This window comes from Jaculus jaculus, chromosome 3 (genome assembly GCF_020740685.1).
Source record: "Jaculus jaculus isolate mJacJac1 chromosome 3, mJacJac1.mat.Y.cur, whole genome shotgun sequence".
Lineage (NCBI taxonomy): Eukaryota > Metazoa > Chordata > Mammalia > Rodentia > Dipodidae > Jaculus > Jaculus jaculus.
The window spans coordinates 109,794,972-109,819,085 of record NC_059104.1 but is presented as its reverse complement, the minus strand read 5'-3'; the positions used below and the strand labels follow the sequence as shown (position 1 = coordinate 109,819,085).

Here is a 24,114-nt window from a genome sequence, read left to right as displayed (position 1 = left end):
AAGAAATGCAGATGTCCTATAAACATTTAAAGAAATGTTCTACATCCTTAGCCATTGGGGAAATACAAATTAAAACTACTTTGAAATTCCATCTCACTCCTGTCAGAATGCTATTATCAAAAAATCAAATGGGGCTGGAGAGATGGCTTAGCGGTTAAGCGCTTGCCTGTGAAGCCTGAGGACCCCGGTTTGAGGCTCGGTTCCCCAGGTCCCACGTTAGCCAGATGCACAAGGGGGCGCACGCGTCTGGAGTTTGTTTGCAGTGGCCGGAAGCCCTGGCAGGCCATTTTCTCTCTCTCCCTCTATCTGCCTTTCTCTCTGTGTCTGTCGCTCTCAAATAAATAAGTAAAAAATGATCAAAAAATATTTTTAAAAAAATCAAATGACAACAAATGTTGGTAAGGATGCAGAAAAAAGAGGTACCCTTCTACACTGTTGGTGGGAATGTAATCTGGTACAGCCATTGTGGAAATCAGTGTGAAGATTCCTGAGACAGCTAAAATAGATTACCATAAGACCCAGCTATACCAATCCTAGGCATATAACCTAAGGACTCGTTACACTATCTTAGACATACTTGCACATCCATGCTTATTGCTGCTCTATTCACAATGGCTAGGAAACTAAACCAGCCTAGATGTCCCTCAACTGATAAATGTGGTACATTTATCAGAGTTCTATTCAGCAGTAAAGAAAAATGAAATTTGCAGGGAAATGGATGGACCTGGAATGGATTATACTTAGTGAAGTAACCCAGGCCCAAAAATCCAAGCACCCCATGTTCTCTCTCATTTGTGTATCATAGCTACAAATATTTGGACTTGTATATGTGTTGCAATAACTTAGTAGCAGAGGCCAGTAAGCTGGAAAGAGACTATATTGGAGGGAGAAGAGAGGACTTAAGCAATGATATTGTATACATGTCAGTAGAAGTGAGGTCAGGGGAAGAAACTAAGTAAAGGAAGGCGGGGGTTGGGTTAATCAAAATCTAAGTGGGAAGCCGGTCATGGCGGCGCATGCCTTTAATCCCAGAACTTGGGAGGCAGAGGTAGGAGATTACCTTGAGTTCAAGGCCACCTTGAGACTACATAGTGAATTCCAGATCAGCTTGAGCTAGAGTGAGACCCTACCTCAAAACAAACAAACACAAACAAATCTAAGAGGTTATGAATAAGCCATATGGAAACCTAATTTTTGGACAATAGGGCATCCAGAAGCCATATATTGTTACCACAAGTTTTCAGTGCCAGGAATGGGAAACCTTCTACTAGTAAGTTTTTGGCCAGGAAGGTCCCTGATGACCTCAAAATATTACAGACCATTGACGAGACTCTTGGTTTCCCAGCAGGAATATATGGGAAGACCCTATTGCTGAAGACTCCACATGCAGCATCACTGAGAAATTCTGCTGGAGCTGAGCTAAAAACCACCTCTGTGTAGACAAGCTGGCAAAAGCTATGCTGCATGCAGCTCCACATCAGTGGAAATAAATAACAGTGTACAGTTCAAGCCTTAAGTTAGGCCAGCCAGGCCAAATGAGCCAACAGCTACAAGAGTGGCATGTCTGTTATGGAAGAAATCAACTGTCCTCTAATTAGACTGGAGGCCCACTCCATGGGAGGGAATACATACCTGATCCTGAAAACCTGTAATGGGGGGAGTCATGAGCCCTAGGAGTGTAATACCTGCTGGTGTCTGGCTAAATGCATATGATGGTCACCGAACTTCCCAGTAAGCACTTCACTTCTCTTAATGTCCATACCCATATATTAAAAAGTAAGAGTGCAAGAGAGAGAGTGTGTGTGAGAGTGTGTGTGTGTGTGTCAGGGCCTCTAGCCACTACAAACAAACTCCAGATACATGTGCCACCTTGTGCATCTGGCTAAATATGTCCTGGGGAAACGAAACCTGGGTCGTTTGGCTTTGCAGGCAAGCACCTTAACCACTAAGCCATCTCTCAGTTCAATGTGTTTATTCAATAGTTTATTTATTTATTTATTTGAAAGAGAGAGGGAGGGAGGGAGAAAAAGAGAGACAAAGAAGCAGATAAGAGAATGGCATCCCAGGGCCTCTAGCCACTGCAAACTGCAGACGCATGTGCTACCTTGTGCATCTGGTTTATGTGAGTAATGGGGAATTGAAACTGGGTCCTCAGCAAGTGCCTTAACCGCTAAGCCATCTCTCCAGCCCCAAATAATGTGGTTTTTATAGATCTAAAATACTTTGTATTTCAAAAACAAATTTCCAATTAATTGTATCACGTTTTGTTCAAAAGTTCCTTTTTCTTTTGCTTATTTTATTTATATAGTCTATGAGTTCATAACTGAATAGTATAACCATTCAAAGACCTTAGCCTACAGCCATAATCAACATGATGGTAAGCAAAAGAAACCCTAAGTAAATCAGCACCTGTTTTCATGACCCAGCTACAGAATTAAATTACATACTCCACAAAGTGATCTGTGGAACTAATAAAATACGGATGGCTATAATGAAAATTCCCTAACAATCACTAATATATTAACATAGCTCAGAGAAAAATATATAAAAACAAAAGTAAAGGTGATTTTATTCCAATAGGCTGTCAAAAACGAAAAAAAATTAACAGGAATAAGAATTTTTTTTAATTTTTTTTTTGAAGTAGGATTTCACTCTAGCCCAGGCTAACCTGGAATGCACTATGTAGTCTCAGGGTGGCCTCAAACTCTTGGCAATCCTCCCACCACTACCTCCAGAGTGCTGGGATTAAAGGTTTGTGCCACCATACTGGGCCATAATTTTTATCTAATTCATTTATGAGTTAAATACTTAACTTTAGAAAGATTTATGTCATCAACTTTAATTGATATTATATATCAATAGTTGTATTAATCATACACTGAGGAATTATATTAATGTTTTTAATATGAGAAATACTCAAAAAGGGAACAAAAATACCAACTATATTATTATGGTCAAATTCAAACAATAAGTATTTAATGAATATTTCCCACTACTATGAAAATTTGTTAAACATAGTATGATAGAAAACTATGAATAAGGCACAGTCCTGGTGCTCTATTCTGAGAAAAAGATACACCAAATGATTATAGAAAATGCAATGTTGTACAATACTTATATATCTGTAAATCAAAAATATTCTCTCTAACTCTAAAATTAAACATTAATTCCATGCTTCCAACACTGTTCTAAGTTATACAGTTATAAGCAAAATACAACCAAGTAAATCCTAGGAATGTCTTCCATTTCTCTCAGAAGACAGGCTAATAAAGAAATAACAATAAAGCCGGGCGTGGTGGTGCACGCCTTTAATCCCAGCACTCGAGAGGCAGAGGTAGGAGGAGTGCCGAGAGTTCGAGGCCACCCCGAGACTACATAGTTAGCTCTGCTGGTGTACACAAAAATGGTAACACTATATAGCAGTCATATCCGTAAATCACTTTACAAAACTTAATTTCAAGTCTTGGATCTGAATTTCTGACATGTAAAAGGTTTCTACCATTTTCCTCCACAGTAAATGTAATATGGGAAACAAAAAGAGAAGGGAAAAGGCTCAGTGAAGGCTACATCCCATCACTTTCTGCCTGATTCTACTCTTGCTCCAGCTAGGAGACTAGCTAAGGCAGAGCACCAGGTCTTTCACATTGAGCAAAGTTATGAACCTACAGACTGCAAATATGCAGACTATGTTAGTCAATTCTAGGTTTTCCCCAAAACAAACTTACTGACTATACTCTGACTTTAGGGAATATAAAAATACAAAATATAAAATCAGGCTGAGCTAATTTATTGCTAGCCTTAGTGTTAAATTTCTATATAGCAATATTTCAAAGAGAAAACTGAATGCCTACTATTCCTGTTTTTTAGCCAATGAAGACATTTCTGCCCATGTTGAAGGCCAAAAAACCTTGTTATTATTAACAACATCAGTAAAACTGCTGAGTAAGGACAATAAAGCACCTATGAGGTGGCTCTAGCTAGCCTTATGTATGCATAAAATACATATATATAAAACTTTAACAAATAGCCCAAGTATAAAAACAAGAAAATAGTGATAAGACAAAAAGATATCATAATTTATAATATTATTGCATCCTGTTAATTGCAATTAAATAAACCTTGAATTAAGTTTTCAATGCAATAAATAGTAGGTGTATAAGTGTTTTTAATTATATAGTAAGTCCATGTGACACTTAAATATTTTGTCTCCACCTACTGGAATATAAGAGAACTCTCTGAAGATCAGTACAGATTTTATGAATGCTGACAAGGTAGATATTCCTAATACTATGAAATCACATCTTTAATATTTATAGAATAATTTTATGTTACTTTAAAATTTAATCAAATATAGTATTATATCATCACAGAAGCATACTATAAGCCTACTTAGAATAGAAACTCACAAATGAATACATTATCAAGCATAAAAATGCACACCTAACAACTTGTTCCAAATACATAATTAAAATGAACTTCTCAAGTATGAATGAATTAAATGGAATGTCAAAGCTGCAAATATTTTATAAATACTTTGTTGTATGTACAATTCACATAGAAACAGCAAATTATAAGAATGTTTTATTTTTTTATTTTGCTTTTCATTCATATATATATATATATATATATATATATGTACATATACATTTTTTTGGTTATTTTTATTTATTTATTTGAGACCGACAGAAAGGAGGAGGCAGATGGAGAGAGAATGGGCGCGCCAGGGCTTCCAGCCACTGCAAACGAACTCCAGATGCATGTGCCCCCTTGTGCATTTGGCTAACATAGGTTCTGGGGAATCTAGCCTCGAGCCAGGGTCCTTAGGCTTCACAGGCAAGCACTTAACCGCTGAGCCATCTCTCCAGCCCAAGAATATTTTATTTTTATTAGTATATATTAATTGTACAAAATAGTGAGTTTCATTATGACATTTTCATATACTTTGATCATATTTGCCTCCTCCATTACTAGAAACCAAGAAATGTCTGTGTGTCTACAACAAAAAAACTGGGATACCTTTAGTAACTGCTGATACACTACAGTTTCCTGATGGAAGACCTGTCCCACCATCCTTCCAATAGGGATTCAGCTCTCTTTCCAGCAGTTTGGACTACAACAAAACATTTTGAGAGGTTACAGTTTAAAAATAAGCCCACCACAAAAGCTATCAAAAAATAAAAAAGCTGAGACTGTTAACAGTCAGCTATAGTTATAAACTTGCAGGAAGTAATATCACTCAATAATAATCACTCAATATTTTTACTGACATTTTACTACAATGTCTCATAATTATGCTAATGTTAGAGCAGCTATTAACTGTCAATAATCCCAACTCAATTCTTGCAAGCTTATAAAACAGTAAGGAATACAGACAATAACTGATACATGTTCTAAAGAAAGAAATACTGAATACTAATGGCACACCAACAGCTCAAACTTCTCTCATTCTGAAGGACCAAAAGCTTCCTAAGGGAAGTAACAAGTGTAGTCTTAGACATACAGCAGATCAGAAGTTAGTTTCCTTCTTGGGGATGTAGAGAAGGGAACACAGACATCCTTACGGAAGACAAGGCACAGTACTAAAGCTATAATGAATGACAGACATGGTCCTTGCTTCATACATATACAAAGGGTGAAAGACAAGCAATATAAGTAAGTGTTATAAAAGCATATGTCAATTAAAAATTATTTAGGAACAAAATGTTGGTTAATTTTTTTTTTATTGTGTTTTCCAATGTATCCATGGGTTGACTTAAGCAAAAAGTCCTCAGAGACAGAATAAGGTCTTGGCATAGAAATATCACTAGGGACTCACCAGAAAGAATTAAGAATGGATAAACCTACTCTTATATTCAATCAATGAAGACTTTGGCTATAGTTTGGATCTGGGATGTCCCCCACAGTCTCATGTGTCAAAAGACATGGATGACAGGCTGAGGTGATCTAGGAATGTGGTGAAACAGAAGGCCAGGACTAGTAGAGGAAATTATGTCACTGGAGGCATGCTCTTGAAAGAATATGGAACCCTAATCCATTTTTTTCTTTCTCTTTTCCTCCCACTAGAGTTCTCTCTCTCTTCTATCCCCTCTCTCTTCACTTTTCTTTCTCTCCTTTTTCCTCTCCCTCTTTCTCCCCTCTCTCTTCCTTACAGACAGGAGGTGAGCACCAACCATTCCCCACCATGATTTCAGCTTCATCATGGCCCCAGTGAGTGTGAACTGAAGCCTCTGAAATTATGTGTCAAAGTATGCCTCTCCTCCTTGTACTGCATTTTGAGATAGTGATCAAAAGCTGAATTTTAAAAAAAAACAAAAACAAAAAAAAACCTCTAGGTGAGAAATACCATGATCAAAAGTGAAATACACCAAAGTTCAAGTTAAGCCTAGGAAGATGGCTCAGCACTTAAAGGCACTTGCTTGCAAAGCCTGCCACCCAGGTTAAAATCCCCATCCACCCATATGAAGTCAGACAGGCATTTAATTGCAGCAGCAAGAGACCCTAGTACACCCATACACATACATACATGTGCAAATAACTTTTCAAAAGTTAATGTAATATATTTGTGAGATGTAATACATGAATCATGTCTCACATTTCATTCAATTCCTTTCTTGCTTCACTCCCTATTGGTTAACCCCAAATCCTCAGAAATATTTTCCCTCCCCTCCATTAAAACAATAAGTTCCACTTCCAGTTAATTAAGATGGCGGCATAGGAACCATGCCAAAGCAGCCTAAGGGAGGAAAAAAACAATAAGTTCCAAGTCTAATACACAGATGTTTTCTAGAATTAAGACATTCTAAAAAAAACTCTGGCCTGACATGTTCCATATGGATAGCTGCTTGATTATAATCAATACAATTTAACAAACCTACATTCTCAGAATTAAAAATAACACTGACCATAGGACTCAGTCACTCTTTTATGTTGTTCATTTATCCCTTTGTGTCACATTCAAAGCTTCAGAGCTTTTGTTCACTAATTCTTTCTTAAGCTATGGTCAATTTGTTTTCTAACTTCATCTGTAACAGTTTTCATTTCTAGAATCTCCTCTTGACTCTTCCTCAAATCTACCTTCTTAATACTCACATGGATTTGTATGAAGCCACTAAATATCCCAGTGATAAAGGTTTTACAGTCTTGATTCTTTGTTACAGAAAGGTCTAGTGATTATTTCTGCCAAGCAATTTGACACACTACTAACTTAAAGGTACATCCTAAGATTTTCAGACTACAAAAGTAACAAGGATTGACATTAAATCCTGATGAATCAAGCACAAACCTTTAGTGGTAACTGTGGCTATATATTCCCTGGAGAAATTTTACTTGCTCCACCAGACAGGATGCCTGGTAAGACAGGCAAGGCTTCTTGCCTTCAACTGGATTTTTTCCAAGTTCATCCTTTCACTGACAGTATGTCCCTTTGGAATCTAGACTTACAGGGACTTATCAATTAAAGTTTCCTATCTCCTCAAGGCACCTTTTTCTGTCATCCTCAGCTACTGAACTTGCCACCCTACCATGACTGTGTGATGTCCCCAGAAGAGACACAGCTCTCACATATCTTTACTTTCCAAAAGTTATGCCTTTGTCTTTTTTTCCTCACTTTTGACCTCTAAAAATTTTCCATTGTTTCTAATCAGCAAAGTGAAAATAATAAAATAAACATGCTTATTTCTAATTTTATCTGAAGGTACCCTAAAATGGAAGCATTTTTATGGCCACTAATTCAGTGTGTTCAATGAAAACAAAGTTGAGAGGGTTCAATGTTAAGTCAATGATAGCAACACTCAATACTCACTCAACTACATGTGCCCTAGATCTGTAAGTATAGCATACTTTTAAACTCATTTCACACAGGAAACTTGCATTAAAAGAACTTCTAGACTCTAAGACGGGCGTGGTGGCACACACCTTTAATCCCAGCACTTGGGAGGCAGAGGTAGGAGGATCACCATGAGTTCGAGGTCATCCTGAGATTACATAGTGAATTCCAGGACAGCCTGGACTAGAGTGAAACCCCACTTCAAAAAACAAAAAACAAAAAACAATGGGCTGGAGAGATGGCTTGGCGGTTAAGCGCTTGCCTGTGAAGCCTAAGGACCCCAGTTCAAGGCTCGATTCCCCAGGACCCACGTTAGCCAGATGCACAAGGGTGCATACATCTGGAGTTCGTTTGCAGTGGCTGGAAGCCCTGGTGCACCCATATATTCTCTCTCTCTCTCTCTCTTTCTCTGTCTGTCACTCTCAAATAAATAAATGATAAACAAAAAAAAAATTTTTTTAAAAGAAAGAACTTATAGACTCTAGAGGGAAGTTTTCACTATTCTTTGGCTAAAAGGCATTAGGCCCATCAAAGTCTTCTAAGTGTCTATATTTAATCTCATTTGATCCATGCTGCTCTCATTCTTGGCTACAGAATCTGCTTTGTACAGATGGCAGCTAATACCAGGGAGACCCAAGACCCATCAGAATGACAAGAAAAGACAGCATGAGGTGAGTCATCTCTATCACATCTGCCAGGGCCCACGAAACATTACAGAGGAAATAGATTAAATATGAGTGCAGCTCTCACTACTAGCCTGGGAACCTCCTCCAGGGAGATGGCAGTAAAACAGAGGAGACTCAACACTCATCAAAGCAGAAAGTCAGAGGCTGCTGACATCCCAACACTACAGACTTCTACCATGCCCTCCAAGGCTCAAAGAACACTATAGAAGACAGGACAGAAAAAATGAAAGAGCCACTGGGTGGGAAGGTGTACTCTAAGGCATTGTCAGTCTCCCCTACACAAACTGACTGGTGCATTCATGACACCATAATTATTACCAATAACCCCCACTAAAGAGGGTCCTCAATGTAATGGGGTAAGGGAGAGGGGACATAAGAGTATAACCAGATGAGCCAGGCGTGGTGGTGCACGCCTTTAATCCCAGCACTCGGGAGGCAGAGGTAGGAGGATCGCCATGAGTTCAAGGCCACCCTGAGACTACAGAGTTAATTCCAGGTCAGCCTGGACCAGAGTGAGACCCTACCTCGAAAAAAAAAAAAAAAAAAAGTATAACCAGATGAGAATATGACAAATTTATAATTTGTTCATCTAAGTTCTCAGTAAAAAAGCATATATTTGGGCTGGAGAGATGGCTTAGCGGTTAAGCGCTTGCCTGTGAAGCCTAAGGACCACAGTTCGAAGCTCAGTTCCCCAGGTCCCACGTTAGCCAGATGCACAAGGGGGCACACGCGTCTGGAGTTCGTTTGCAGAGGCTGGAAGCCCTGGCGCGCCCATTCTCTCTCTCTCCCTCTATCTTTCTCTCTGTGTCTGTCGCTCTCAAATAAATAAATAAATAAATAATTTTTTAAAAAGCACATATTTAAAAAAAAAGAATTTACATTTCATAGTTTTCATCAATTTTATTAAACACCACTGAAGATAAACTATTTTACAAGTAAATTTTAAAAACATAAACGTCTTAGTTTATCTAAGGCAAATTTAAAAGTTAAAGCATTTGGAATATTCTCTTACCTGTTCAAGTGCTTTGGTTTTCTCTTGTTCTATTTTTCTTATAGTTTCCTTTTCAGCTTTGAGTGATGATGAGGACACAGTTTTAACAGACATAAAATCAACCGTCATCCACTCGTCCCTCTGTTTTTGTTTTGTTTTGTTTCAAAAAACAAAAAGGAAGCCATTTCAATCTTTACCCATTGGAACACCTTAACAGCAGAAACTTTGGAAGTATTCAGAGTTAAATCCTACATGGCTACATTATTTTAAGCATGTTCCTTATTCTCTACACCTCAGTCTCTCCCTTAAAAAATAGGATAAAATGCCTATACTTAAGGTTTAAAGAGTAAACAAGACAAGTAGCCAGCTCGGAGCCTGAGACACACAAACATACAAACACTAGTTCCTGTCCACATTTCTCCCACCATTTTTGGCTAAGAGAGTAGATAGATTAAGTTATTTTTTAGGCACATGATCCATAACCCAAAATCCATGAAATATTCACTGATGACATCCAGTGAAAACAGAAAAACTACAACTCAACTCTCCACCTGAAAACTGAGACAGAAAGTAGAGTGTAAAGTAAACTCTTAAGGAGCAAACTGCCCACAACCAGCAGTGACAAAACCTCTAAGGCAGTAACAGAGATGAAGCTCACCTTCGCCCAGGAGAAGGCAAATCTGAACACTCAGTAATTAGCATCACTACCAAAAGAATTCCAAATTATCACTTTCAGCATCCAATACTATCACCTTTCATTTTAACACTCAACTTTTCTTAGGTGACACTTGGTTCTTTAAAATCAGGTGGTTTGCTTACCTGAAAATATTGGCTGTCATCTTCTTTCTCTGACTTTTCATCTTTCACTTTCCAGGCCTTTTCCTTGCCAATGGTATGGGCAGGAACAGCCTCAACCCACTCATTTTCAGAGCTCTAAGAATATTGAACATATATGTGGCATTCAAAAATTTGCATACTTAAACAATTTGCATACTTTAGCCAGGCGTGGTGGCTCATGCCTTTAATAATAGCACTGGGAAGCACAGGTGAGAGGATCTCCATAAGTTCAAGGCCACCCTGAGGCTACATAGTGAATTCCAGGTCAGCCTGAGCTAGAAAGAAACCATACCTCAAAAAAAAGAAAAAAAAAAGAAAAAGAAAAAATCCAGATCTCATGTAAACAGCCAGGCTGGTGAATCATTTTGCTTATGATACTCAAATACAAGATTATTAACTAGTAAGTCAATTTTCCTCCATTACCATAGCACTGTACAAAGTTTTAGAGTTTGTTTTCAACAAAGAGATCAACCTACTCTTCCAAGTCACACAGTACTTATACATAAATTATCACACTGAATTCTTGAAACTCTATTAAAATATTATTTTCATTTTTTATATATTTTTACTTATTTACTTGCAAAGAGAGAGACAGAGTGGCTGGAGAGATGGCTTAGCAGTTAAGTGCTTGCTTGTGAAGCCTAAGGACCCCGGTTTGAGGCTCGATTCCCCAGAACCCATGTCAGCCAGATGCAAAAGGGGGCACATGCATCTGGAGTTCGTTTGCAGTGACTGGAGGTCCTGGTGCACCCATTTTCTCTCTCTATCTGCCTCTCTCTGTCTGTCTCTTTCAAATAAATGAAAATTTTAAAAAAGAGAGACAGAGAGAAAGAAAGAGAATGAGTGTGTTGGGACCTTCAGACACTGCAAATGAACTCCAGATGCATGCACAACTTTGTGTATCTGGCTTTATGTGGATAATAGGAATCAAACTTGGGCAGTCAGGTTTTGCAAACAATCATCTTAACCACTGAGCCATCTCTCCAGCCCTTATTTTGGTTTTACAGATAAGGAAAACTTGCTAAAATTAAGTAAAATTGCTTATATTACATGGCATCCAAGTGTGAAAACTAGGATAGGAACCTAGATCTCTCAGATTCTAAAATCTACTCCTTGCAGCTACTGAGCTAGCATTAAAAAGATCCTCGGAGGAGCTGGCCTGCAAGCCGCCCGGGGTGGCTGTGGGTAGGCACAGCCTGGTGGAGCCGCAGCCTAGGCGGGGATCCGGTGGAGGAGGAGGAGGAAGAAGCGGAGGCATTGGCGTCGCTGGCCGTGGCACTGCCTTTTGAACTGTGGGGGACGGGGACAGGCACGGCAGTACTCCTTCACGTGTGGCAAAAGGAGGAGTTGACCACACCAAAATGAGCCTACATGGTGCTAGTGGGGAACATGAGCGCTCTCAAGACAGACGAAGATCAAGTGACAGATCACAGGATTCATCTCATGAGAGAACAGTCTCAGCTCACTCCTTGCATTAGAAACGTGACTTCTCCAACACAATAGCACCATGCTGAACGAGAAAAAGATCATAGTTCCTCTCGCCAAGCAGTCCTCGTACTCAAAAACCCTCCCCAAATGATTCCACGAGCAGTGCTGGGAACAGCAGCAGAAACAGTAGTCAGTCAAGTTCAGATGGTAGCTGTAAGGCCTCTGGAGAGATGGTCTTTGTATATGAAAATGCAAAAGATGGCGCTCAGAGTGTGAGAACATCAGAACGAGTAACCCTGATTGTGGATAACACAAGATTTGTTGTAGACCTGTCCATTTTTACTGCGCAGCCAAATACAATGTTGGGCAGGATGTTTGGATCTGGCCGAGAATACAATTTCACTTGTCCCATTGAGAAGGGAGTATATGAGGTGGCAGAGGGAATTGGTTCCACTGTATTTCAAGCTATTCTGGATTACTATAAAACAGGGATAATCCGCTGTGTCCTGATGGCATATCTGTTCCTGAGCTGAGAGAAGCATGTGATTACCTTTGTATCTCTTTTGAATACAGTACAATTAAGTGTCGAGATCTCAGTACCCTGATGCATGAGCTATCCAATAATGGTGCTCATAGACAGTTTGAATTTTATCTGGAAGAAATTATCCTTCCTCTCATGGTAGCCAGTGCCCAGAGTAGGGAACGCAAATGCCATATAGTGTTGCTTACAGATGACAATGTAGTGGATTGGGATGAGGAGTATCCACCACAGATGAGAGAAGAGTACTCACAAATTATTTATAGCACAAAATTAAATAGATGTTTCAAGTACATTGAGAACAGAGATGTGGCCAAATCAGTTTTGAAGGAGAGAGGTCTTAAGAAGATTAGATTTGGAATAGAAGGTTATCCTACCTACAAAGAAAAAGTAAAGAAAAGGCCAGGGGGCCACCCAGAAGTCATTTACAATTATGTCCAAAGGCCTTTTATTCGAATGTCATGGGAGGAGGAAAGGAAGAGTCGGCATGTAGACTTTCAGTGTGTAAAGAGTAAGTCGATCACGAACCTGGTGGCAGCTGCTGCAGACAATCCCCAGGACCAGCTGGTAGTCATGCTCCCAACTCCACAAGTGGACGAGCTGGACATCCTCCCATCCACCCCCCTGTAGGCAACAGCAATCTCGATCCTGATGCACAGAATCCAATGCTGTGATGTAGATGTACTGGAAACCACAGCATGCTACTCTTCACAGTGACGTTGTATGCCCTGTTCTGCACTGTAAGGCCACCTTTTTCATTGTGAGATGCACACGTTTAAGATACTGCAGTGTAGGCTTTTTTTAAAAGACCAACAGGTAGCTGGATGGCTTTTTAATGAGTACAGCTTCAGCATTTGGAAGAAATTCCAGTTCTATAAATGTATTTGTTTACCAGTAGGTTTGTGGAATCAGTTCTTTGTTTGGGGGACAGCCCTGTTCACACATCTGAGTCCTGAAAAAGTGGTGGGAGTGGGCAGCTGGGGTCCTTTCAATGTATAATGAGATGCATCACACCCCAGATAAAATGCAGAATATTACATAGTTGCGCTTTATAAATGTGGTTAAATGGAACTGTGTACAAATCATTTGAGTTGTGATGCACAGTGTAACTTAAACAAGTGCTTCTATCAGAGTATTCTTTCAGTAAAATGTGTATAGTTTTCCCATGATGAACAAAAAAATATTTATCTTGGGTTTGTTTGAATGACTAGGGTGCGATTGATGCTCATAACTTATCAGTTCATTTTCTCCAGTGCTGCCTCACCCTTTTAGAGTGAGTCACATGCAGCAAGTGTGAACACCAGGGGTGGCTTATTATCCAGTCTGCCTTACCCTTAATCTCTTCACAGATATTTATTTACTAATCACTTTTTTCTTAAGAGTTATGGGATTGGAAAATGAAGTATTTGCTCTTCATTTACTAAATGATTGTACACTCAAGTTTTTCATCAAAGCCGGGTGTGGTGGCGCACGCCTTTAATCCCAGCACTCAAGAGGCAGAGGTAGGAGGATCGCCATGAGTTCAAGGCCACCCTGAGACTCCATAGTGAATTCCAGGTCAGCCTGGGCTAGAGTGAGACCCTACCTCAAAAAACCAAAAAAAAAAAAAAAAAAAGTTTTTCATCAAAATAAAATTCCATTTTTTTTTAAAAAAAAAAAAAAAAAGATCCTAGAATCACCTGTGCAAACCACCTTCAAATATATAGCTAGGAAACTTTGAGGCCAAAGGAGAAATGTGTGAATAGCAAGACAAACAATAGAATTTGATTTTAAGTAATACTAGTATTCTTCTATTCCATGAAATCCTGAAAAAAAAATACCCCCAGTTTTTTAGAGAATTCTAGGTACATCTTTCAAAAGCTATAATCCACATGGAAAAAACCATATTTTTGCTCTGCCACTGGCAATAGTTTCCCAAACAAGGCAGATTCATTCCTTGGTTTGGATCAAAACCCTAGGACTTATATTTACAGTTACAGTTTTTAAGATAATCACTATTTGTAGCTGACTCATGTTTATATTACCAAATAAGTTTGGAGAGCTAGAGCTGGTTTTTTGTTTGTTTGGGGTTTTTTTGTTTGTTTGTTTGTTTTTCAAGTTAGGGTCCCACTCTAGCTCAAGCTGATCTGGAATTCACTCTGTAGTCTCAGGGTGGCCTTATACTCATGATGTCCCTCCTACCTCTGTCCCCCAAGTGCTGGGAGTAAAGGCGTGTGCCACCATGCCCAGCCTAGTTTTTAATTCTTGATGTCATTCACTAAAGTAGGAATGTATAGTCTGGAAATACTAGTTCATTCTTTAAGGAAATACCAATTTGTCTTAGCAAATGTTCCACAGGACTTTGTCTACAATTATTAGAGAAAAACACTCGAATTCATTAACCATAGCCACTGGGTACTTCATCACCACAACTTCAACCTTAGACATTACATTATACCAATGGGTGAAAGTTGTAAACTCAGTTCCTACACCATGACCTTCAACTTGAACAGAACTAGACTCACCTAATAAGGAACTTGCCTTATTGGTCCTTGATCAGTTTTTTTCTTCTAGTTCCCCTTGAAAGCACTCACTCATCATTTTTATTGGTTTGTGTGACTATCTGATTAATATCCCATTAGGCAATAAATTCCACGGTGATAGGAAATGCATCCCTCTTTTCAACTTTGCACTACCAAGTATCTATTGCATTTCCTAGACATACTGTTATCTTCTTCAACACCCTCCTCACATTTTCTACCAACTCTCATGCTTCACATCAGCAAACCTCTCCTCTAACCTTAGCTTCCTACCTATAATCCAAAATATGGACTTACACTTATGCCTACACAAACTTCCTGTTAATTCATTCTGTTCTCGGCAGGTCCTCCTCCAAAGATTTTGGTTCCAAGTATTCCTGTTCCTCTAAATCTTGCCCCATTATTTATTTCTCTTCTGTTTCAAAGAAAAGTCTCTAATGAACTAGAAATATGCTAAAGCATGTCTCACCCCTTTCCCCTAGGGGAGACAGTAAGCTTTCCTGACCTTATATAACCCTCTAAAAACAATTCATCTCCCAAACCCACTGTAACAAAACCTCCCTGAAAGAGTCATCTACATCTGCTGTCTCACACTCCTGCCTTCAAACCTTTCTCCAAACTCTTCAAGATAATTACCTTTCACATTTATCTAGTGAAAATTTTTCAAAATTCATCAGTGGCTTCTACTTTCCCAAACTCAACAAAATATTTCAGTCTTCATCTCCAAAACTTCATTATGTAACTCTGCTGATGACTCACTTTCTTGATTTCCAAGACAATTCCCAGTTCTCCCACTATTTCTTCTTCCTTTTCTTTCTTCAAGTTCCCTGCTTTGTTCAGTCCATACATACTCATGTTTGGGACTCCATCCTTTGCCTACTGTATTTTTTAATTCTCTAAACATCCCCTTTGAGTATTAAATTGATCCTCATGGTTTGAACTACCACTAGTTGGAGTCATGTCTTTCAAATTTGTCTAACTAAAGTTTCAATGACTTAATCAAATATCTAATATATTTGGATGCTATGCTAAACTAATAATAAATGAACCCACAAAACCTGCTCCTCCTCCTATACTACTTAACACAATCCTCCTATTATCTGGAAACATCAACCATATATTTGCTTAACTCAGAAATCTCAGGATCATCATACCAAACCCATCTAAGCTTGTTTTCTACTGTAAAATATTAATCAAATATATTATACAGTAAACACCACATAAATGCCATGGGAGTTCATCTTCATCTCTAGCCACAGCTGACTAGTTGAAAGATAATCTGATCCCATGCTCAAAAACAAAGTTACTGTCCAGGTCTTAGAAGTCAAGTCCGAACAGGCTGATATGAAACTAAAATGAACTGAAAAGGTACTTGGCTGGTGCTACTTCTGGGATAAAGAACAAAAATGATTATCATCAAGAAAAGGAGAGACTCAGCTGGGCATGGAGGTGCACTTGGGAGGCAGACGTAGGAAGACTGCTGAGTTGGAGGCCACCCTGAGACCACATAGTGAATTCTAGGTCAGCCTGGGCTAGAGCAAGAACCTACCTCAAAAAAAAAAAAAAAAAAAGGAAAGAAAGAGAAAAGAAAAAAAATGCCAGGTGTGGTGGCACACACCTTTAATCCCAGCACTGGGTAGGCAGTTCGATGCCACCCTGAGACTACATAGTGAATTCCAGATCAGTCTGGACTAGAGTGAGACCCTACCTTTTGAAAAATCAAAAAACAAACAAAAAACAGAAGACAAAGAAAGAGTACTTGAGAATAAAAATGAAGCTAGAAGACCAGTAAAACCATTCATAATCCTAATTCCAGCTGTCCCTGAAGTCTAGATGATGCTGCTCCTCCTTTTTTTTTTTTTTTTTTTTTTTTTTTGTTAAAGGCAGTGGGTCATGAAGCACAGGCTGTACTGAACATACTGTGTAGACAAGACTGGCCCTGGACTCATGGGGATCTGCCTTCCTCACCCTCCTGAGTGCTGGGGTTACAAGCATGACCAGCCTGGCTTGTATTCGCCACCTTCTCCATACGTGATTCTTATACCTAGCTTATATCTTGATATATTTTAAACCTTCTGTAGTTGAAGAATGTATCTTTTCATATTTTTCACATAAGCTAATTTGTTTGGTTTCTGTTACCTGTAACAAAAAGTCCCAACTAACATTCTTCTTTCCATCCTTAAGGCAGGAATCTTAAACCATATTTTTTTTAATTTTTGTTTATTTTTATTTTTTTATTTGAGAGCAACAGACAAGAGAGAGAGAGAATGGCCATGTCAGGTCCTCCAGCCATTGCAAAGGAACTCCAGATGCATGTGCCACCTTGTGCGTCTGATTTATATGGGTCCTGAGGAGTCAAGCCTTGAACTGAGGTCCTTAGGCTTCACAGGCAAGTGCTTAACCACTAAGCCATCTCTCCAGCCCTTAAACCATATTTTCTTATTGCTCACCTACACAAGCTAGAATGAGCAAACAAAATAAGCCTCTTGGACTCATGTTCCCTGTTCTCCCTTCCTTCTCTAATTTCTCATCCATAATATGTTTCGAGGCTACAGGGGGCAGCTGACTTCTCATCTGTGGTTCCACTTCACAAAGACTAAGCTGTCCCTCTTTTACCTAGCAAGGAGAATACAATTTTATCTGGGTAGGCGATTTCCCCTATATCACTCTAAGTCATCACTTTCTACACATACTCTCATTTTTCCCAAAAGCAAGTATAAACGGGCTGGAGAGATGATTTAGTGGTTATGCACTTGCCTATGAAGCCTAAGGACCCCGGTTTGAGGCTCGATTCCCCAGGACCCATGTTAGCCAGATGCACAAGGGGACACATGCATCTGGAGTTCGTTTGTGATGGCTGGAGGCCCTGGAGCGCCCATTCTCTCTCTCTCTCTCTTCCCCCCCCCCCCATCTGCCTTTCTCTCTGTGTCTGTCGCTCTCAAATAAATAAATAAGCAAAAAGAATTAAAAAAAAAAAAACAAGTATATAGGACCTGGCTTTCTTTCTTTTCCTGAATCCTGCAGCCAACCCAACACACACTTAATTCTGGCTCAAAAGATAAACAAATCCTACTTTAAAGATGCAGATGTTCATTTCTACAGGGGAGTGGGGGGGGGAATGACAAAAACCAGAAAAATGGATTCTCAAATATCTTGAACCTCTTTTCCTTGCTTTTGTAATATTGATCTTCCCTGTTTTTCCTCATAAGTTTCCAGCTATTTGAAGAAAAAATAGCACCTCCTGCTTCCTATCTGGGTCTGCACTACTTTTTATCTGTCAGGTTCCATAAGGCATTTCATCATTCTAATGTCTCCAATTAGCAACAAGCACCAAATTGTATCCCCATGCTCTCACATTTGTCTGATCTGCATTCTCAGTATTTCCTGGGCAACTCCAATTCAATGCCTTTCAGATATTTTTATATCATAACTAGCAGTATTTTTAACATGTCCTGTATTTTAAGTTCCTATATATTATCCTTCAAATACAATGTTTCTGAAATAGCTGCTTTGGTTAGTTTTAGTGCATACTTACTGATGAACTATCAGTTGATTCAGTGTTCTTTTCATATTTCTGCTTCTTGTTCTTTTTTTTCTTCTCTTTTTTTGTTTTTTTTGAATGCTTATCTTTCTTCTTCTTTTTCTTCACAGAATGTTCCTATACATAATTTTGAATAAATAAAAAATAACTTTAGCTTTATCTTACTTTAATAAAGACATTTTGGAGGGGAGGGGGTAAATCCATGCTTCAAAAATATTTAAATGTTTCATGAAAAAAGAGATCAAGCCAGGCATGGTGGTACACACCTTTAATCCCAGCACGTGGGAGGCAGAGGTAGGAGGATCGCCATAAGTTCAAGGCCACCCTGAGACTGCATAGGGAAGTTCAGGTCAGCCTGGGCTAGGATGAAAACATACCTCAAAAAAAAAAGAAAGGGCTGGAGAGATGGCACAGCGGTTAAGCGCTTGCCTGTGAAGCCTAAGGACCCCGGTTCGAGGCTCGGTTCCCCAGGTCCCACGTTAGCCAGATGCACAAGGGGGCGCACGCGTTTGGAGTTCGTTTGCAGAGGCTGGAAGCCCTGGCACGCCCATTCTCTCGCTCTCCCTCTATCTGTCTTTCTCTCTGTGTCTGTCGCTCTCAATTAAATAAAATAAAGAAAGAAGGAAGGAAGGAAGGAAGGAAGGAAGGAAGGAAGGAAGGAAGGAAGGAAGGAAGGAAGGAAGGAAGGATAGATAGATCAAGTTCATGACTATATATAGAAAAGCATTCAGCATTCAAGAAATTTTAACATGCTTTCTGTAAGGTAAGCACTGCTATTGAATGGCTGTAAAGAAAATTTTCTTCAATTTATTCATAAATTCCTGTGACAAGTATTAACAAATAAATACACATATACAGATACAAGTGTATGTGCACATACATATACAAACATAACCATACACATACATATTATTCCTTTGTAGTCCTCAGAAATTTGCAAGATTATTACTACTGTAGGAAGCAGCTGGAAGAGAGATGAAGGGAAAAAAAGCTAGGAAAAGGGAAAATTATGGTCAAAGGATACAAAGTTTCTTTTAAACTGGAAGAGTAAGTTTCAGTGATATACAGCATAGGACAATAGCCACAGATAATAACATGCTCCCAAATAAATTAGTGACTTGATAGATATGCTAATTACCTTGATTGAATCTTCCTAATAATGCATACATACATCAAAGCAACATATTGTACTTTATAAGTATAAATAATTATGACTGCCAATTAAAAAAAATTTAATGTGCTAGTTATGGAGGTACATGCCAGCAGGGAAATTGCGGGGGAAGAAAAAGGAGGTTGGGCTGGAAAGACGGCTTAGTGGTTAAGGAACCTGCCTGCAGAGCCAAAGGATCTAGGTTCAATTCACCAGGACCCATGTAAGCCAAATACACAAAGTGGCATATACATCTGAAGTTCAGTTGCAGCTGCTGGAGGTCCTGGCATGTCCATTCTCTCTATCTATCTGCCTTTCTCTCTCAAAAATAAATTTTAAAACAATAAAGAAAAAAATAAAGAAAACAAGGCTTGAGCCCTTTAAAAAAAAAAAAAAAAAAGCATGTTAGGCATAGTAGTACAAGCCTTTAATCCCAGCACCCAAAAGGCAGAGGTAGGAAGATCATTGTTGCCATGAGTTTGAGGCCACTCTGAGACTACATTGCGAATTCCAGGTCCTGGACTAGAGTAAGACTCCATCTCAAAAAAACAAAATAAAAACACAAAAAGTAGCAAGACATAAGCTTAAAATGCCCACTTTTACATCTATAAGCATGTAACAAATAGGCCAGAAATTTTAAACTCAAGTAACAAAGTCTTTCAATGCCACAATACCTATAATATTTATAACTCAGTAATTTTGCCAGAGAAATAAACTATTCATTGAAAAATCAATCTGTAACTCATAAAAATTAGTATATAAAATTATTCTCTCAAAATAAAATTGATCACTGTCAAAAGATATGTATCTTTTCATAAATAAACCTGGTAACACTCACCTGTGAGAACTGTTCAATTCGCTCATTCACATCAGGCAGCATCCATGTATCCTCACCCCGAAGTCGTTTAAGTTCTTTACGACTTTCTTCTTTTTCAAAATTGGCTTTGGCCTACAACACAAGGGCATAAAAAGATAAACTGGCAATAGACTCAACTGCTTTTTAAAAGAGAAAGAAGAAACTGGTACCATTTTCATATTCATATTTTTTTTTTAATTTTTTTATTTATTTGAGAGCGACAGACACAGAGAGAAAGACAGATAGAGGGAGAGAGAGAATGGGCGCGCCAGGGCTTCCAGCCTCTGCAAAGGAACTCCAGATGCGTGCGCCCCCTTGTGCATCTGGCTAACGTGGGACCTGGGGAACCGAGCCTCGAACCGGGGTCCTTAGGCTTCACAGGCAAGCGCTTAACCGCTAAGCCATTTCTCCAGCCCTCATATTCATATTTATAGTCAAAAATAAATGGTCTATTCCTGCCAATAATTTGCTTCTACTACTGTAGAAAACATGTTTTTTTAAAATGAAACAAAATATTTCCTTTGGTACTGCCAATCTCCAGTAAATGCAACCACCAAAATAGGCAGAATCCTGGGTTTCACTTGATGTTCTCCTCTCTCGCTGTCTCAATATATCTTGGAATTTCTTTTCCCCTAGTAATTCTTATGGCTAGTTCTTTAGACTTTTCCAAAAATTAAGAAACTGACCACCATAGGAAATGTCTGTATCCAAGTAACTGGCCTTCAAACGTATCTCAGGGAAAAAAAAAAAAAAAATATATATATATATATATATATATATATATATATATCTTTCTAAAAAAAGAAATGATCATGTTGTTTATTTTTCAGCATCCTTCATGTAAATCAAGGTTTCCCAGGAAGTTGTTTCTACACTCACTCTTCTTCCCAAATTCCAAAGCTGACTTTGGTCTTTGCCAAATTCTAAGCATATCTAAACTATAAAATTTATCGCCACTCAGAAACTTTACTCCCTCCAAAACACACTTGAAATACAAGAGACAAGAATGAGTATTAGTTATTACATATATGGTTAAACAGGGAACACCACCTAGGACTAATTGCCAACTCCTCCCCTTTAAAATCTGTCTGAAGTTATTATCCCTTCTTCCCGTCTCAATTTCTTCTCTGCTGCCTCCTTATATCCATTTAAACTATTTAAAACTGTCATCTTAAACCAAAAATCATCACTGTAAGCATTGCTGTTTTCTAAGTACAACTCTGATCTTATACTGTCATACTTATATCAAATAATTCAACACTTCTTTCCTTTTTATGCTACCTCGATACACCTCAATCTTAATGAAATGTGTCACCATTTTAACAGGCCAAAGAGAGACAAAGACAAGGAGACTACCCACAACTAGAGTCCCTTGTGTTAAGTCGTTTTGGGCTCAACAAATGGTGACTATGAAGTCTGGAGCTAAAAGCAACAGTAAGACGGGTGAAGGAAAACGTCGGTGTACAAATGTGCCCCACTTGGGCTCCAGAACGGAAACGTCCCCTCAGTGCAGCGGGCCAGTGCTGGGCGCTGAGGAACACCGGCAGAGGTTACACGAGCTCCAGTACTCAGCGCAGCCCGAGCGCCACAGGGGTCACGAACGCGGATTTTAAAGGCACAGAAACCAACAGATCTCTGGAAAAAGAATGAGCAAATGGAGTTTTCCTGAGCATTTAGGAGACACGGCGCACATGAGAACCACCCAGACCAGGTGAGATACCGGCGTGGTGAGAGGACTTGGGGGGCGGGTGAGGGGGAGGACTCCATCTACGCAAGGCCCCGTCTCAAAAGCAAAAGCAAAACTTGAAGAGCCGGCGATGTAACTGTGATAAGTCGCATGCGAGAGAAACCCTAAGTGCAAAGCCCAACTTAAAAGAAAACAAACTCTCCAAACGAAGGTACCTGGCGCAAAACCTCGGCCCTGGCAAGTCGGGTCTGTTCTTTCCGCTCCTGGATACTCTTCGCACTTTCAAATCTTCCCCAGGAAGCCGCCATCGTTGTTGTTGTCGTAAAGCTAGAAAGCCGTCGGGCAACGCCAGTTCACGACTGTCGTAATTGAAGCCGCAAACCCGGGACTTCCGACAGGAGGAAGGAGCGGTGCTCTACCAACAGAGCATGCGCAGGCCTGAGTGTCACCACTAGTGTTACCGTAACTCGGAGGCAGGATTGCTTTGGAGAGTAAGTATATTTCTCTGGTGGGCTTTTAGCTACATAAAAGGCACATAACTTTGTGTTGTTCTTCATAATTTGTCCGTACTCATTTAAAAGTTTAGAAGTTCACATTTTTCTTTTACCTCATTATTTGCACATACTTATCCAATCAAGCATGTTTTGTTACATGGACAATTACAATTTGTTTGTGTGGGAATGCCTTGTTTTGTAATAACTCCCAAACAAAACTAAATTATATGAGGACTAAGATACTCCAAAACCTGATGTAGTGGTTCATTCTTGTAATTTCAGCACTAGGGAGGCTGAAGCAGGAGGATTTCAGCGAGTTCCACTTCAGCAAGAAAGACCCTGTCTCAAAGAGAGACAAAGACAAGCAGACTACCAATAACTAGATACCTTAGAGACATCAAAAAAGACCATCAGATAGGTTGGGGTACATATGCTTCTTTTCAGATTTCAAAAGCTGCATATGAACCAGGAGTAGTGGTGCACACCTTTAATCCCAGAACTTGAGAGGCAGAGGTAGGAGGATCGCTGTGAAGTAGAGGCCACCCTGAGACTACATAGTGAATTCTAAGTCAGCCTTGGATAGAGAGAAAGACCCTACCTTAAAAAAAAAAAAAAAGTAGGCATGGTGGTGCACACCTTTAATCCCAGCATTTGAGAGGTAGAAATGGGAGTATCATTGTGAGTTCAAGGCCACCCTGAGGCTACATAGTGAATTCCAGGTCAGCCTGGGGCAGAGCAAAATCCTACTTTCAAAAACCAAAATATATAAATATAAATAAGACAATGATTATAATGGGGAGGTAATATGATGGAGAATGGAATTTCAAATGGGAAAGTGTGGGGGTGGGGAGGGAGGGAATTACCATGGGATATATTTTGTAATCATGGAAAATGTTAATAAAAATTAAAATAAATAAATAAATAAATATATATATATATATATACATATACATATACATATAAAGAGTTGGTGCAAGAAGCTTTCCCAGGAACTTCTTTCCTAATCTATGAAAGTCTTAATCTTTTATTTGAGAGCATTTTATGGTCTCATATCTTTATTAAAGTATCTGTTTTATAATCTTGGCTCAATTATAACTCTTGTGTTTTCATATCACAAATTTGCCTTAAAGTGACACATAACACACATAAGGCATATTTACACTGTAAACAGTCTTAGCTCCTAAACACCACTATACTGGCTTTTCACTATTTATACAAATAGTAAAATTAGAGAAGCATCTACTGATGTCATTCCTGATAATTCATCTTTAGATTTATAAGCTGTACAATAAGTTGAATTCTCATAAAATTTCACTTTTGAAATAGAAAACAAATGCTACTGCTATTTTGTAACTTCCTTTGCCTGATTTGAATGAATCCAGATACTACTAACCTAGCCTTTAAATCTCTGGGAAAAAAACCAATATTTTAGGGCTGTCAACACAGATCATGGTAGAGCATTTGCCTAAAATGGGCAAGGCTCTGGGTTCAGTCCCACACATAAAAAGAAATCCACAATACTTTATATTCATTCTTCATAAAAAAGATCAACAGCAAGCCCA

At 39.0% G+C, this 24,114-nt stretch overlaps 1 protein-coding gene and 1 pseudogene across 1 annotated transcript in view; one reads left to right on the top strand and one right to left on the bottom strand.

Moving 5' to 3' along the window:
• The window catches only part of Cwf19l2 (CWF19 like cell cycle control factor 2), a 99,535-nt gene extending 77,162 nt beyond the window's left edge, over positions 1-22,373 (bottom strand). Inside the window, exons 1-6 of the mRNA XM_045146331.1 lie at positions 22,274-22,373; positions 20,354-20,464; positions 18,360-18,482; positions 10,322-10,435; positions 9,524-9,643; positions 5,017-5,110 (exon numbers count right to left, since the gene is read on the bottom strand). Coding sequence (XP_045002266.1) covers positions 5,017-5,110; positions 9,524-9,643; positions 10,322-10,435; positions 18,360-18,482; positions 20,354-20,464; positions 22,274-22,366 — 655 coding nt within the window. The 5' untranslated portion in view covers positions 22,367-22,373. The remainder of the gene's footprint in view (positions 1-5,016; positions 5,111-9,523; positions 9,644-10,321; positions 10,436-18,359; positions 18,483-20,353; positions 20,465-22,273) is intronic.
• LOC101613982 lies at positions 11,659-12,979 on the top strand (annotated as a pseudogene).
• Positions 22,374-24,114: the final 1,741 nt, after the last annotated feature.